Raw genomic sequence first — 16,308 nt, 5'->3', positions numbered from 1 at the left:
GAACAGTGATTTTATTTTCCGTGTTTTTTCTCAGTACTCTATTGCAGCCATGGATTCCTTTTAAATAATGAACACATCAATATATATATATATATATATATATGTGTGTGTGTGTATATAAATGGTTCTCAACATCAATCCTCCACTGTCCAACATAATATTTTATATATAAATATATACACTGTAAAAAAAATCTGTAAAAATAGTGCAAAATGTATTTGTGTGTATTAACATGGAGGAATTTTATATATATATAAATATATAATATTTATTTACAGGTGTTTTACCTGTATTTTGAACTTTGCACCATAAAATTGCTGGATAATGTTTTTTTTTACAGTGTAGTTAATATTTAATAGGAGTCCTTTGAATATTGTGTTGGTTATTATTATTATTATTATTATTAATCGGAGAGTGTGCCAAATAGCTAAATTAATTAACCACAATTAATTTTGTGATTCAAGAAGTTTCAAAAACAGTAGCTCCTTTAATAAAACCAATAGTCTTTGAAGAGCAAAAAAAAGATGGTTTCAGTTTAGATTTTCATTGTATATTTTTAGCATTTTAATTAAGTTAGATTTATTGATATATTAATATTATTCATAATTTTTTTAAATAACTATATATATTTTTTTTATCATTTTAAGTCGTGGGCCCGGCCCCTTGCTTTACTTTATTTTAGCAGACAAAACATTGAAAACATAATACGAAAAGTGGCTATATAAGTCAATATACAGTATATTTTGTTTTGTTTCCATCACACTTTAATGTTTTTGCCACATTTTTAAGACCCCACTGTAAGTTACGAAAACATGTCTTTATTGGTGATAATGATTATGACCATGATATTCCACTACTGTGAACCTATGAACCACAAATGATAATGATTAGTCATGATTAGGCAGATTGACAAATTGCATCAATTAAAAAAAATCTATTTTCGTGCTCTAATGCAATTACCAGAGATGAATCTCTGGGCCAGTGTTCCCATGATGATATTTACAGCATCAAGGCTCCATTACACCTTATGAGTTGGTATTTGTGTGTGTTTGTACTCATGGTCTCTCTAGACTTCAGGAAGGCGGAGGTAGCAGCAGAAACAGTGGCAGCATACTGTTATTAATGCCTCGTGTCCCTTGCAGCTATGTCTGCCGCCACAGCTTCATGCTGTATTAATCAGAGCGCCGGCACGGACTGCCCCTCCAACTGCACATGATTAAGTAGGACTGGAGCAGTGTTTAAACAGACACAGCCACACTCCCCGCTCTGAAACAAGGCTTTTGAGCATCCCCCGGGATACAGGAGGGGTAATGAATACATCGTTTGGAGAGGCGTTGTGATGCCCTGGAGAGGGCTCTGGAAAAAGAGGACTTCTTTTTCTCCAGCCCTTGTGAATCAGGCTCTGGCCCAGAAACAGGCAGGGTGGGACTGCCATATGGACAGGCTGGTGTGGCTGGTGTGTTTGGGTTGGACAGAGGTCCTGACAGAGCTGCCCCGCTGAGAGGAAGGGCCAAGTCCACCGGTCTAGTATCAGAGCAATGCCAGAACAAATCCAGGTCAGTGTGGCTAATGGAAGCACAGGCCCAGGACAGGATGGCCACTGCCAGAGCCAGAGCCAGAGGGCTTGTGGGAGGAAGCTTCCAGCCGGAAGAAGGCAGACATTATGTCATCCCTGTTGCTCTCTTGGCAATAACAAGAGCAAGATTTTGATATATTTTGCAGTGTTGTGGGTAGTTATTTTTATACAGTGGCTCCTAAACATATTTGGGCACAGCAAACTATCAAACCATGTGTCATCTGTTTTAGAGAAAGATACTGCAAGCACACTTCTCAAGCAAAACATTGTTTCCAATTCTAAAACACAATACATATGTAGATATTTGGACACATTCTGGTTGTTAAATGTTAGTGGATCTTCACTATTTGATTAATTTTCTGTTATTTTGTTAATTTATATTTAAGTTCTAATGTCCATTTTGATAATATGAACATTTCTCTTTTAGCTATTGCTGTCAATTATAAATGGAACCTTTTCATTTGGTACATTAAAATATAAATTTTCGTAATGAACAAGAGGGCCCAAACTATGGTGTTAAAATGCTGTTTATTTAACAGATCAACACAACCAAAAAAACAAAAAACTAAAGATTAAAATAAGCTTTACATTAAATTTATTTTGCAAACCTTGGAAAAAAATAGGATTTACTTTGAAACAAAAAATTACAAAGAAATGGCAAGTAACACATTGAATTAAACATTAAATTTTGAAGTACAGCAGAAAGATTGAAGTATTTTTTGTAAAATGTTCTACAAATCTTTGTTTTATTTACAACTTATAGAAATCATTGTGTTTATACAAGCAACACAAATAATCATAGCTGTGCTGATATTTAGAAAAATACATCAAGATTGTGAGTGCTTTTATACAGCAGGACAGTCATATGTTTCACTCCCAAATGAATCAGCGATTTGAACAAAACAGTTGAATGAATGATTCAATGATGCACTCAATCACGTGACCCCACCTACTGGTGACTTAAGTATTCATTTAAGGACTTTTGTTCATGAATCAGACTACACTAAGTGTGCTGTGTATTTTTGATTAATTAAAAATCAATCTGTTTGTGAATCAGATTACACAAAGGACAAATCAACTTTGTTTTCTTGCTATTATTTTTTTGCAGTATGCATCCTTTTTATCTCTTCCCTTTCAATTCAGATTGCAAACTCATATTAAATATGAATTCTCTTGCCTCTGGATTGTATATTCAACAGTGGGGCGTGTTGCATCACCAATGAAAAGTGGTGCAGAAAACGCTGGCTAGAATAAAAATATCTTGGGATTTTAACAATCAAAATTGAGATTGTTCAAATAAGGATTGAAATTAATTGGTAAGACAATATTGTACACAAACGTTTGTGGAATATGAGAACGCACCTATGTTTACTGTGCCATGATACCTGTGTGAACTTGAAAAGTTGGTTCTGGGAAAAAGAGGTCTATCATTTGTTTTTTTTTAATGCAATTCATACATGAGCATTTGTTTTTCAGTTAAAGCTATTGCAAAGTGATTTATTTCCACATTTATAGAGCTGTGTTATAATGTAGATTTCTATTTTATGTTTCTTCTCTTATTATCATGTTATCCTGGTCCTAGAATCCTCCACTCGCACATCTTACTTGAGATTCAAAGCCAGGTGCTTCCCCACGGATCAAGCAAGGACCATTTAAGGCACTTATTGTCATCCTTGTAGAGAAATGCGAGATAATGCAGTCTCAGTTTCAACCTAAACTCCTCCATTCATCTGCATGAGTACACAGCGACGCGCCGACAAACCCTGGACAGAGATATTCTGATGGCAGATTTAGATGTGATGACACTCTTTTCTGCCTTAAATCAAACTGTTATTGCCTCCTTATCAAACCAAAAATACTCCCTCTCACACACTGTTTATGACAACTTTGACATTTCGCTCAGTTTTTAAAGCTCTTGTCAAATTTGCCAAACTGCAGGGCAGAGTGAGATAGAGAGAGTTAGGAAAGGTTGTCAGAGAGAGAGTGTGAGAAGAGGGCTTTAAAGACAAAGCGCATGAGGGAAAACCAGGGAAAAGGAAGAAAAAGAGACAGGGAGATAGTGAAGCAGCCTGTGGGGTTGTTGTAATGTATCTGCAGTGTAGCATGTCAGTGCAGCCTTACTTTACCGCATCCTCATCTCGCCGTCAATAATTAATCACAGGTGAGGCGTGGTGAGAAACATGCCCACGGATGCCAAACGAACTTCAACCGGTGCCAACAGACAGCAGGGAAGCCTCAAACGCGATGACAGCTATCCCTCCCCGCCTCGAGTCTCACTTTACGACATGTTCCTGTGATGCAACGCGCCACTGTATGAATTACATCACCTGCGAAAAGAGCAGGAGTGCCGTTCGGCCTCCAAATCTATGGCGAAGCGGCTGTTTTATTGCTAATTAGGCCATATCTTTTTATTCCTAGACACCAAAAAAATCAGCTACATGTATCATGGATATAAATGCGTTACAGTTGTGATCGATTGGCTGGAGCACGGCCCTGTGGCATGAATATTCATGGGGTGATGTATAGAGGGGGAGGGAGCGGCATCGGAGGCTCATGGTGTGTGATCCGTGGACTTTACAGTCACCGCCGGGTAGCCTGCGGCTAGCAGCCACCATAAACAATAACACAAGGCCCATTTATAACACTAAAATTCATGTGTCGCCACAGCCACAAAGAGCACAAGTGACATTTTAATGGGCCTTTTTACTTTTTGTTTTTCAATAATGAATGCATGGCTTGCTGTGGTGCGCTTCACTATTGTTTTGAGGCATAATGCAGATTTTTGCTGTACTTGGCATTTATAGGGAATAATTTAATACACATCGCAATCTTCGCACGAGGTTCTCTGAGTCCACATTCAGACTGGGGGAATGGGGATTTTTTTAAGCTGAACTGGTGGTATATGGTGTGTTTGTGTGTGATATCAGAGTCATGTTTTCTTTTGTCTTTGTGAGTACTGATCATTGTGAATGCATGTTACCCAAAGGAGGTTGAATGCAGCTGTTAGTTTGCTTTTCTGTGTAAGCAGGAGTGACCCCACTGTTGATCACATGCCAAGCTCTTCTCCTCACACCGTGCCACTCACACACAGACTGATGAGTGTTTATGGATGTGACATATTGAAATTGTCAAAGAAATATTTCTTTTACTTTTGGAATCATTCATTTTGTTTTGTTTTTCCACTCCTTCCATCCTTATTTTTTTCTTTCCATTAATTTTCTTTTTTTCCCTTTGTTCCTTAAATCCTCCTTTCCTTCCGTCCTACTTTTTTCCTCTTCTTTCTTTCCTTCCATCCTTCATACAATCTTTAATTTTTCTTTTATTTCTTACTTGCTTTGTTTTTCTTTCTCCCTTCCATGCTTCCTTCTTTATTTCTCCTTCCTTCCTTCCTTCCTTTCCTTGTTTTCCTTCCTTTATCCTGTTGCTTTTTATTCTTTCTTTCCTATAGCTTTTAATTTTTCCTTCCTTTCTTTGTTTTTCCTTCCTTCCTTCCAACATTGTTTCATTGATTCCGTCCTGTAATACTTCCTTTGTTTTTCCTTCCTCCCTCCTTTCCATTCTTCCTTTTGTTTTGTTTTTTTTCCTTCCTTCCTTCCTTTCATTTTCTCCTTCCACTCTTCTGACTTTCTTTCTCCATTTTTTATTTTTTCTTTCTATCTTTCTTTTTCTTTCTTTCTTTCTTTCTTTCTTTCTTTCACTTTTTCTCTCCCTTTGTTTTTCCTTCTTCTCTTCCTTCCCTTCTTGCATCCTATTTCCATTCTTTTTCTTTCTTTTAATCATACCTTAATTGTTTATTTAGAACTTCTTCTCTCCTATCTTCATTTCTCGTTTATTGTTATGTCTCGTTCCCCTCAGGGAACCATGGTTACACAAGTAACCTGAGACGTTTCTAGTCATTGAATATTGCTATTTAACCCTATTTCTTAATTTTCTTTTCTCCTTCTGCAGAAACCAAACCAGGAAACGGGTTGTGTAAAACAGGAAGCATTGCTCTCTTTGGAAACGTAGTGTATAGTGGGCTACTGAACGATCACTTCTGGCATTTCGGGGTGCCCCTTGTCACAAGACTGGTAAGTGGATGCCTTCTTTGTGTTTTCCAGATTGGTGGCATGGTTGGCACTGCCTCTCTGCTCCCTTTGCCACCTCAGGATCGCCTGCTGGCAGGTGGAATTTGGCATCAGTTGTGTTTTGGCTGGGTAGGACTTGAACCAGAGGTATCCATTTTTTATACAGACCAGTGTGGCTAGGTTTATTTTAGCTTCTGCTCTGACAGCTACGCCCAAACACAGAGAACAGCAGTAGAAAGGGAATGGGGATGATCTTACAGCCGCATGTCATGTTCTCCTTCCTGATTTCCCTGTCTGCCTTCTTTCTCAATGATGCAAGATCTAAATGAGTAGATAATGCATTGGCATATGATGTGTCTGTTTAAGAACTGAATATTAGTTGGCTACTCAAGTTTTAATTAAACTGTAATCTTAGCGCGTGTCAGTGCCTCGATCTTATTTGGAATTGATAAACATACTCCCATCTTCCTCCGAAATATGTCAAACAATATTAGCATACAGGCAGTGAAGGACAGGGAGGAGGCAGAGCTGGAGCATTTTACTGCCTTATACTTGATTAAGATAAAAAAGGATTTGGAGGATCAGAAGTATAAATCTCTGAGGGTAACTTGTTTTTCGTTGCTTTCCCAATTGAGCGTGCAGACGTGTTTCAAACAAAAACTTTAGCCTCAGAATTGGGATGTAGTTCAACTGTTGTCTACTGGGAGAATGTAGCATCATTTGATTCTGGTCAGAATGTTGAGATTTTCCCCATATATCAATATGATCATTATTTTTTATGGTTGTCTTAAATTTATGGCAAAACAAACTTGCACACATTTCACACAGTTCTTTCCCACACATGAATAGAAATATTGCTTGACTTTACGTGAAATATTCATTGACAATGTGAGATTGTTAAATCTGCTAGTTTGCATCTCAGTTATCACAGCCCTTCTAGCCCTTACTCGTATGCTAGTGCACTACTCTGTTCTGTGGGCAAAAACCTTGAGAGACATTTATAAGTAGCCATGTATAATTGCTAAATGTACTATTTTGCAAGCAACAAATAAACCCTAATCATTTCATTGTATTTAATTTGATTTTTTTGCCGTTAGTAGGTTTTTTGGATGTACCTTAAAAGTGTAAATTGGGATATTTGCACCTTTCCACCTTCCCTTCATATCACAGGTCATGATAGTTGTTAGTAAAGGCCTTGGGACCAGCCTTAATTGGTTTCCTGGTGTTCCAAGCTGGTCCTTCCAGCCTGGCCAAGCTGGTGTTTAGCTGGATAGCCATTTGATGTCCCAGCCTGACCTGCTGAAAAGTGCTAAGTAAGTCCAGCAAGACCAGTAAATAAGCTCAGGCTGGTTTAAGATGTTTTTAAGCACGAAATGGACTGCTTTCTCCAAGTATTACAGTAAAGTCCCATTTGTTGGTAACACTTTAGTATAGGGACCAATTCTCAATATTAACTAGTTGCTTATTAGCATGCTTATCATTAACATATTGGCTGTTTATTAGCACTTATAAAGCATTTATTAACATGACCATATTCTATGTACCTAATCCTACCTAATACCTAAACTTAACAACTACCTTACTAACTATTAATAAGCAGCAAATTAGGAGTTTATTGAAGCAAAAGTCGTAGTTAATGGTTTGTTAATAGCGAGAATTGAACCTTAAAAATATTTTTTGACCCATTTGTCTGTTATGCTTGTGAATAAGACTATGTTAGAACTCCACGAGTGACATTCCTGACAGAAAAACATTCTAAATTCTACTTGTTTTTGCAGCACAAGTAGAAAAGATTCCTTTTTTGTTGAATGTATTTTAAGTAGTAAATCATTCATAGTCCAATGCCTAATTTGGCTTTACAATATTTACTTAATTTAGATTGAATGTTGGTTGCTGTAGCTGGAAGGCTCAAAGCAATTACGTTTCCCAACTTTTACTTTTCCCAAACTTTAATTTTACTCTCCATTTTTTGAGATAAGAAATTCTGCTAATGGCATTTGGAAATACAACGCTTCAAATAGCTAAAGCACGTTTAGCGTTTAAGTGCACCAGCATGCTACCACTCAAATCACTATAAATGAGTTCTACCTCAGTTCCAAACCACATTCCTTTTTGACAAATTAAGTAAATTAGTCAATGCCTCTGTAATCAAGCACAACAGCGCCTTGCCTTTTATCCGCTTGTTTTTTTATTAGTCCATGCATGTCACTTCCTGTACCGGTTTGGTCATTGGAATGTGCTTTTAATGAAAATGGACTGGCATGGCAATCCGTTCCTCAATCCCCCCACCAAACTCAGCTGCAGATGCTAAACTGCACCTTAACCAGATTAAGTCTCTTGAACGTGTTTGGAGAATCGAGCCTCCCCACCAGATGGAGAGAAATGGAGGGCGGTTGTTTTTTAATTAGGTCTCCCTCGATTTTCCTTGCAGGGTTAATGAATAAATGAACTGGCACGTTAATTGGAAGGGAGTGTTTTGAGAGAGGAGGAGAGGGGCATGCAGCTCCATCGAGTTTATAGAGGCAGAAATGATGACGTTGAATAAAGCACTGATGAGGAAGGTATAGCTCAGTGGGGCGAACATGCCTGATAGTGTGTGTGTGTCTGCAAAGAAGGGAGGACTCAACTTCATTATAAGGTGCTTTAAGTGCGACACGCTGTGATTGTGTCGTCTTCTTTCCAAACAAAGGCAACGGAGGGCAGGTACAGGGGACAAAGGAAACGCGAACGTCCAATAGCCATCGCACAGACGTGCACATACTGCTGAATCCTGTCAGACTGCACTCAGAGCTGAATTTCAGCTTTTCAGCAGAATGTGTGTAATTGATAGCACTCTGGGGCTGCTTGGGCCTTGGCAGCACGCAAAACGAACGCAAACCTCCAAAGACAGAGACTTTTAATATCTGGCAGGCACACGCAGTGTGGAAGCTTGACACTTTGTGGCATGTAGATGTATTGCTGCTCACTTTTGGGTTGTAGTATGGGGGTTAAAAAAAGGGGAATCACTTGTTTCTGCTCCCATCGAATATTCCAAGGCTTGCACTATTTCCAAGACCTGCTGCGCTTGCGGCCAATATGGCGTCCCAGATGTGTTCACCTGCCGTTGGCAGCAGCCAGCTCCTAATTAAGACAATCTGGCTTGGCCACCGGCTCAGACCAAACCTTGCCCATCTGCCCTGCTTAAAGAAGAAAAATACCACCTTTACACTTTACGCCGCTTGACATCTATACACAGGTGGGGCATAGAGGGCGTTAGTTGCTGCAGGCAGAGTGAGATGTGCATGATTGTGTGCAGATAAAGTGAGCAGTTGTGCTAAATGCATGTAATGGATCTGGCTTTTTTTCTTTATTCCTCCTTCTGTCTGATGTCCTTCTCTTTCTTTGCACCGCATCAGAGCAAAGTGTGTAACCGTTAACAAGCTTGTGCCACATTTTTAGACTCTGTGTCACATCTCGGCGCAAGCCCATAAGCCTGGAGAAAGATCAGGCGAGACATGGAGATCAAACCCATGGATCGGGCCAACAGACAACTGTACTGCACAACACCGGCATTAAATATTGACTAAACGAATCGCGAGTCGGGGGAGTAAGAGAACACGACAAGGAGCATAACCAATTCAGGGCTCTGACTTTTTCCCTTTTTCTTCATCTGAGAGAAAAGTTTACTTGTCTCTGTAATGGAAAATGACGTCCCCAGGGCCAGTCGTCCTTCGAGTGCTTAACCCCCGAACAAGCAGCACCCTCGGCATGCTGGGGAAAAACAGTGAAGATAGTGCCATCGAAGGAATGTAGAGACAGAGAAAGACTGTTTTGGGTTTGAGAGAGAGAGAGAGAAGCAGTGAGAGACAACAGAATAGCAATGGAGTGGACAGGAATATTACAAGAAGAACAACAACAGTAGGGGTAGACTGGAGGTAGTTGTTACACGGCTGACTTTCAGTAACTATAGGGTTTTGAGTCAGAAGTCCAATTACACAAATTTGCATGTTTATGTGTGTTTTCTCTAGAAGTAGTTGTGTATGTTGGCTTCAAACATTTAGTTAGCAAATGTGTTGTGTCTTTATAGAAAATAAACCTACATGTGTGTGTGTGTGTATGTGTGTGTGTGTGTGTGTGTAAATTGCATATTTTGTCTTGTGGAATATCCTTCATTATCATTAATGCAGCTTCTTTAGGGCAGTACTTTAAAAAAATAAAGCTTCTAATAATCTTATATGTAACAATTTGTCTTTTTTAATGCTACAGATTGTGCAAGGGTTATATGAATTTTACAGAGGGAGGTATGTACATTTATAAGCACAACTTTATATAATAAAATATAAAATGTATTCATAATGATCTAATACCCCTTATCTTATCAGAACTCTTGCATTGATTTACTGCACCGATAAAATATTCCAAAGCACAATGAAAAACATGAAATGTCTCAGACAGCATCACTCCTGACATGCTTTGTTCTAATCAAAATAAAGCCAAATTAGCATTCAAATACGAATGTGCAACAGCACAGAGGTTAATATTTACGATATCTGTAGCTGCCTGTTGGCAGTGTGGGCTTGAAATTGCTGAGACAGCTGAGATGTTAAACGGCAGCGTAACCTCCCCCCACCACCATCAACCCTCCCGAAAGGCGCATGGCTGTGTATGCATGCACTTAGACACTCAAACCACACACACATACACACACAAACAAACAAGTCTTGTGCTCGCACACGCACCAAAAAGCTACCAAAAAGAACAGCCCTGTTCTCATGGCACACAACCTGTCAAGCGATTCCCCCTGCTCTCCACCGGCACACTCTGACTTCTGATTGGCTGAAAGCACAGCCGGAATCCTGCAAGCCCCTCTCCCACTGAAACCCCAGCCTCCACTCCCTCACTATCACTGAGAAAAGATTGCAAGAAAAAAAGAAAGGAAAGACGGACACAAGAAAGAGCAAAAGGCATTACATTGCATGCCGACTCGCCCTACCTAGTTTACTTACGCCTTTACCCCCGTTTGCGCCCCTCATCGTCAGGCTGCACGACTTTTCATGTACATCAGCTGAGCATCGAGACCGAGCGAGGGGAAAGAACTGCTCCTACGGTCTTCTTAATCCCCACCACTGGCCGGCTTCCCTCGGTAGCCACCGCAGCATCAGCAGCAGCAGCCAGTAGAGCAGACGCTCCTCTCTTTCCCTCCCCTCCCCTCTGCACTCGGATTCTGAGCTGCTCCGTGGCTGTTGCTGTTTCAGTGCCTGAAGTCTCAATGGACTCCCCTCCCTGCGGAGGAACACAGCCTCACTGAAGGAATGCTGGGAACAGCTGCCAAACACCTCCTGGAGTGCCTGCTCTAGAACTCTCCCACTCGCCAATAAGACCCTGAACAGAACGGCACGGGGCAGAAGACGTGCAGAGTGAGTGACGTGAAGAAAGCCACTTATGTGGTTATAGGAAGAAGAAAGAGTGGAAAGTGAAAGGAAACTGAAGAGCAGAGACAGCAGCGCCTTTGCCTATTCCTATTTTTTCTTGTCAACTAGATTGTTTTTCTTTTTCTGATTTTTTTTTTTTTAAACGGATAGAGTGTCAACAGTTGTTGCTTCAACTTGTTTTATTTTCTTTCTGGACTGATCTGGGAAGAGAAAAGGACTTTCAAGCACCAAGAATCCAACCCACACGGCCAGCTCTGCGCCCACCCTTCGCCTGTTTTCCATCTGTGAGTGCCCACCTGCTCCTGGCCGAAATGATGATGTACTTTTGGGTGAGTAACGCCTCTGCCGTCCATCAGGTTGGCCTTTATGCCATTGTTTCTCAACCCTGGACCTGCTGGGATAAGACGGTGTACTTGTAGCATGCGATAAGTCTGTCTCCTCTTTTATCTCATTCTCTCTTTTTCCTACGCTTCCTCTAAGTTTATCTCTCCCACCTAAATACATACACAGATTTTCTCTCACTCAGTTACTGCTTTGCATTATTTGCTTTCAGTCGGAGCAGTGTTTAATTTTCCTCCACTCCAAAGGGCCTTGTTCCGCAGTGCTGGTCCTGGAGGAGATGAGTATTCAGCCGTAGCTGTTCAGAATGGATTGTATTGATGCTCTTTTTGAGGACAGAGGATCATATGACCTGATTCTGCATAGCTCTGGTAATTTCTCAGCTCACTGATGGGGAGTGTTCAAACTCACACAGCGAAAAGTGGATGTACGTTCACCACTGCTTTATTAAGTCCCTATAGAGGAGTTTAAATGATTTGGTATGTAGGTGTTTTCCCCATTTATATGTTTTGATGTAGTTTGAAAGTACTTCACAGAACTTCTTTGTTGCAGACGTCACTTAAACTTAACTTGGGTACGTTTTATCCACCTTTTCAGTGAGTAAAGAGTTGTAGGGGCCTAAATGTGCACTGGACAGAGAGTTTTGACCATTCTTATAAGTTTCATTGCTTTTAGTATCTTGTTCCATGTAAAATGTTCAACTTTTAAAGGAATAGTTCACCAAAAAATATTAATTTACTCACTCTCATGTTGATCCAAAACTGTATGACTTTCATTATTATGAAGAACATAAAAGACATTTGGAAGAACTGGTTTTGTTCGTATAATGAAAGCCAGTGGGGTCCAAAACCACATTGGACCCACTGACTTTAATTGTAAGGACAAACAAAGATATTTTTCAGAATGTGTTTGTGTTTGACAGATGAAAGTCTTACAAGTTTGGTATGACATAAGTTTGAGTAAATGATGACAGAATTTTAATTTTGGGTGGACTATTCCTTAAAAAATGTGACAGCACTTTTTGAGTCTTTTTTGTCATTTACTGTCTTGGGCCATTTTTGTCTTCAGCTCTCTTTTTTAAATAGCTTTTCTATATAAATGTGCTGGTCTGAAATCATTGATAATTTCAAGGTGTCTCGGTTTTTTTTTTTTTTTTTTTAAATTTAATTATTTATTTTTTATTTTATTTGTTTGTTTGTGTATTTATTTATCTATTTATTGTTTGGTTGTTAGCATCATGTACCATGAGATGCTGCATTAAAGAGTAAAAATGTTTTTTTGTTTTTTTTTTTCTAGCTAGACTGACATCGTTGATCATTTTGATGTGTCGCATTGTTTTTTAGCATTTTGTACCATGAGATGCTGTGTCCAGTAAAAATAACTTAAACTTTTTAAAAAAGCCAACACCCTGATTGGGAAGGGCTCATTATGAGTCTTTGAGTCCATTGCACTTATTTTTAATAGTTTTTTTTCTATTTAAACATGCTAGACTGATGTCATTGATCGTTTCAGCGTCTTGCGTCCAGTAAAAACAACTTCAATATATTAAAAACACGGCACCCTCATTCTGAACGGCCTCTTACTTGCGCCTCTAAAAAATAATGAGGAGGTGAGAGGAAGAAACAATGATACTGGCAATGTCAGACTGTGCTGAAAATGGGCTTTTAGCTTATGGAAACCCTTCTCCGCCATAAACCTGTGTCCCGTCCTGCATCCCGTTTTCTCGGCCGCACAGCGCTCCCTCACTTCCCGTCAGGGGCCAGATGAAAAGTGTGTGCTCGTAGATGTGGCAACCAGGATTTAATGATCGTCAGAAAGCAATCTCTCATCTTTTGAGCTGGCTGTGCTCTTTGATAGCGCCGACTGCCCATTAATCATTCCCCTTCATCACTCCAGTCTCATCCGGCCCAGCGCGGGGCAGAGGGCCTCCACGGCTGCCACGCGCCCTCACGCAGACGGTACAGGCTGTGTCACGGGGGCCACAGAGGCCCGTTCTCTCAGAATCAAACTCGCAGATGTGCTTAATTTAATCTGAGCTCACTTTCTGATGGCCCGGGTGAGAAGAGAGATAAAATTTACCCCTGTCAGACATCCTGTAACTGATTAGCTCACACAGGCAGACTGACGCTTATTTCTGATGACAGATAGCTCTTCGTGTGTGTTTGCTGCTTTGTGTGTGTGCTTTCAGAAGTATTATTCCAAATTCTGAGCTCAGACTCGATAAGAGGTTGTGAATGTGTGTGGACAAGTTTTTCACACACCTTCAATAAGGACATGACTGTGAATTTACTGAACAATTACGGATTTAATGATAATATTACAGTGGCATGGAAATGAAAATAAGCAGAGGAAGACGGGGGAGAAGTGCGGCTCTTTCTGTTCAATAATAAATAATTGAGAGCTGATAGCGAGGGACTTGTTTTTCAGTGAGCATGTGTAGAGATGGAAGAGCATAGAGCTTATACCTGCTTTGAAACAGCACACTGGCCTGTTTTTATACCCCCCAAGTCAGGCCTAGCCCAAAACAACCTTTGCAATTTACTTTTAATGATCTGTGCTATTGCTATAGGATTGTGTGTTTCACATCACCAACTTGTTTGTTTTCTGTAGGGTGGTCATGATACCACGATATCTTTCTTTAAAAAAATATTTAAATAGTAAAAAATATATAATATAATAATATTAATGGAATATATTTAATGAGTCATGTTTGCAGTTTGTAAACAAAACATTTATTTTATTTTATTTTATTTTATTTTAATAGTGACTTTGTTCCAAACTACAGGTATTTTTTACATCTATAGGGTGGGTGTACATGCTGTGATTTTATCCCATCACATAAACCATATTTTCCTGCCAAAAGTAATTGGTTTTCAGTCATCGAATGGCCACAGTACTCCTCTGATTCCATGTTTTCAAATGCTAAACATAGTAAAAGCATACAAAAATGTGCAATAGTTAAACAAAAAAGCCTGTTTATGCCTGTTTATGTTGATACAAAAAGTATTAACCATGTAAAAGCCATGCTTGACTTCAGAGCGTTGTGTAATCAAGCGGTGGCTTTCGGAAGCAGTGTCAATCAGCCATGTTATTCGGAGTGGAGAGCGGCTGCCGACGGTGTCATGTTGCTAAATGAAATGCTTGCGCTAATTTGTCACCACTTTAATTGATCTGTGTTCTCTAGTTGCATACTGTGGGTCCTGTAACATATATTGTGTGTTCATTTCATCCAGCTGCTGTCTGACAGCCAGAAAAAGTCTTATTCAATCTAGTGTAGGAGCCAGGACAGTAGCTCTAACAGAGTGACCTACAGTAGCACGATTTCTTTCTTTTTTTTTTTTAATCCTTTGTTCTTTTCTTTTCTTTTCTTTTTTCTGTATAGAGCAGCTATTTTCAGCCGTGACATTTACAAATGCATGCCGAGCAAGTCTTGGTTTCTGTAAAGTCATTATTGTTGACCCCTTGGCTGTTTGTGTTTTTAAGTCGAGTGCAATATTGTCACCTCAGTTGCCAACAGCTCAGCATCCAATGCAATCCGCTCTCGCCTCATCCTTCCCTCACTCCATCACTTTCTTCATCTCACTTCCTGCTGTCCTTTCTCTCTTTCTTTCACCCAGGGGCAAGACTAAATATGCGCCAGGGTGACACTGGTCCTCCCAATCAAAGCTGCCAGAATATAACCTACTGATATATATTTAGAATATAAAAATAAATTTGCACACAAATAGTCATAGGTCACATACTTGAGTACAATGATATTTACGTTGTATATAGTTTGAAAATGCCAAATAGGAAAACTATATGATTATGGTTAACTGAAACGTGTTGCATGTTTTTGTGAAAGTTTTCATCACAGTAACTACACAATAAATGGGAGTCATAGCGGGACAGTTGTTTTTTCAGTAGTGTATTCTGCATTTAACTTGTTTATAATTTGCCTTAACAATAGTCCTAAAAGTTTCTTAAGGATTAACCCTTTAAATGTGACTACAAAGAATACTTAAAATGTTATTGTCATTAAAATAAATAAACACTTTTAAATGTTTTATTTTAATTTTAAATTTAATTTTAAGTTTAACAGTGTTGTTATTGTTAACTAAAACTCAAGCTATTAAAAAAATTACTTCAGCTTTATCTCAATTAGGGAACAAAATCTAAAAATTAGATAAAAAACTAAATAAAATAAAAAAAGAACAAAACATGTAAATTAAAAAATGTTGCCTTGGCAACTAAGTAAAATAAATTAAGTTCAAATTGAAGTACTAAAATTACTAAAACAAAAACTGAAAAAAAAAAAAAGCAAAAAAGCACAAAATGACTAAAGTTAAACTACAATTAATGTGAAAACTGAAAAATTCAAAATATTAATAAATACTAATAGTATATATAAAAACACAATATGTTTTTAAAATGTATATATTTTTTCATCAAAGATCCATTGTATAGTTACACATTAAACTGTGTAGTTAAACTGTCTCATATGGACTAAAAAAGGGAGGGTAAAATGCTTAATTCCCATTGAAAATATACACAGAATACAGATCCACGCACTTGGCGCTTTTTGGCCTTGCCACTCTCTTGCTTCCCTTTCATCTGTCATTGAATATGTGAAGCAGTAGCATCATGGTAAGATACGCATTGCAATGGTCAGGTGATCGGGATCAGCTAGAACCTCCCATCCACCTCAGCGAGCCCCTGGGGGCCTCACTACCGGCACAGGGGTCCCTGCGGCTCCTCCCAGCTCCTCCCTCCGTCATGTGTAATCCCATCGCCTCACGCTGACTCTTACATGCCCGTCACGGCCTAATCTTCTCCTCGCTGCAGATACGACCATTAAACAGCAGAGCAGGAGAGGGATTTCTCCCCCGACTACAAAAGGGATCCGTGAGCCAAAGAGAATCATGCTGTTCTGCAG

At 39.3% G+C, this 16,308-nt stretch overlaps 1 protein-coding gene across 4 annotated transcripts in view; it reads left to right on the top strand.

Annotated features, from left to right (window-relative positions):
* The window catches only part of LOC107722221 (RNA binding protein fox-1 homolog 3-like), a 446,938-nt gene that overhangs the window by 285,926 nt on the left and 144,704 nt on the right, over positions 1-16,308 (top strand). For all 4 annotated transcript variants that reach the window (XM_016530499.1, XM_016530495.1, XM_016530496.1 and 1 more), the window contains exon 5: positions 5,525-5,646. In XM_016530499.1, coding sequence (XP_016385985.1) covers positions 5,525-5,646 — 122 coding nt within the window. The remainder of the gene's footprint in view (positions 1-5,524; positions 5,647-16,308) is intronic.

The sequence above is a fragment of the Sinocyclocheilus rhinocerous genome, unplaced genomic scaffold, assembly GCF_001515625.1.
Source record: "Sinocyclocheilus rhinocerous isolate Xijiao unplaced genomic scaffold, SAMN03320098_v1.1 scaffold334, whole genome shotgun sequence".
NCBI classification, from domain to species: Eukaryota; Metazoa; Chordata; class Actinopteri; order Cypriniformes; family Cyprinidae; genus Sinocyclocheilus; species Sinocyclocheilus rhinocerous.
Note: the sequence above shows the minus strand (reverse complement) of the source record. Positions and strands in the feature narration are given on the sequence as shown.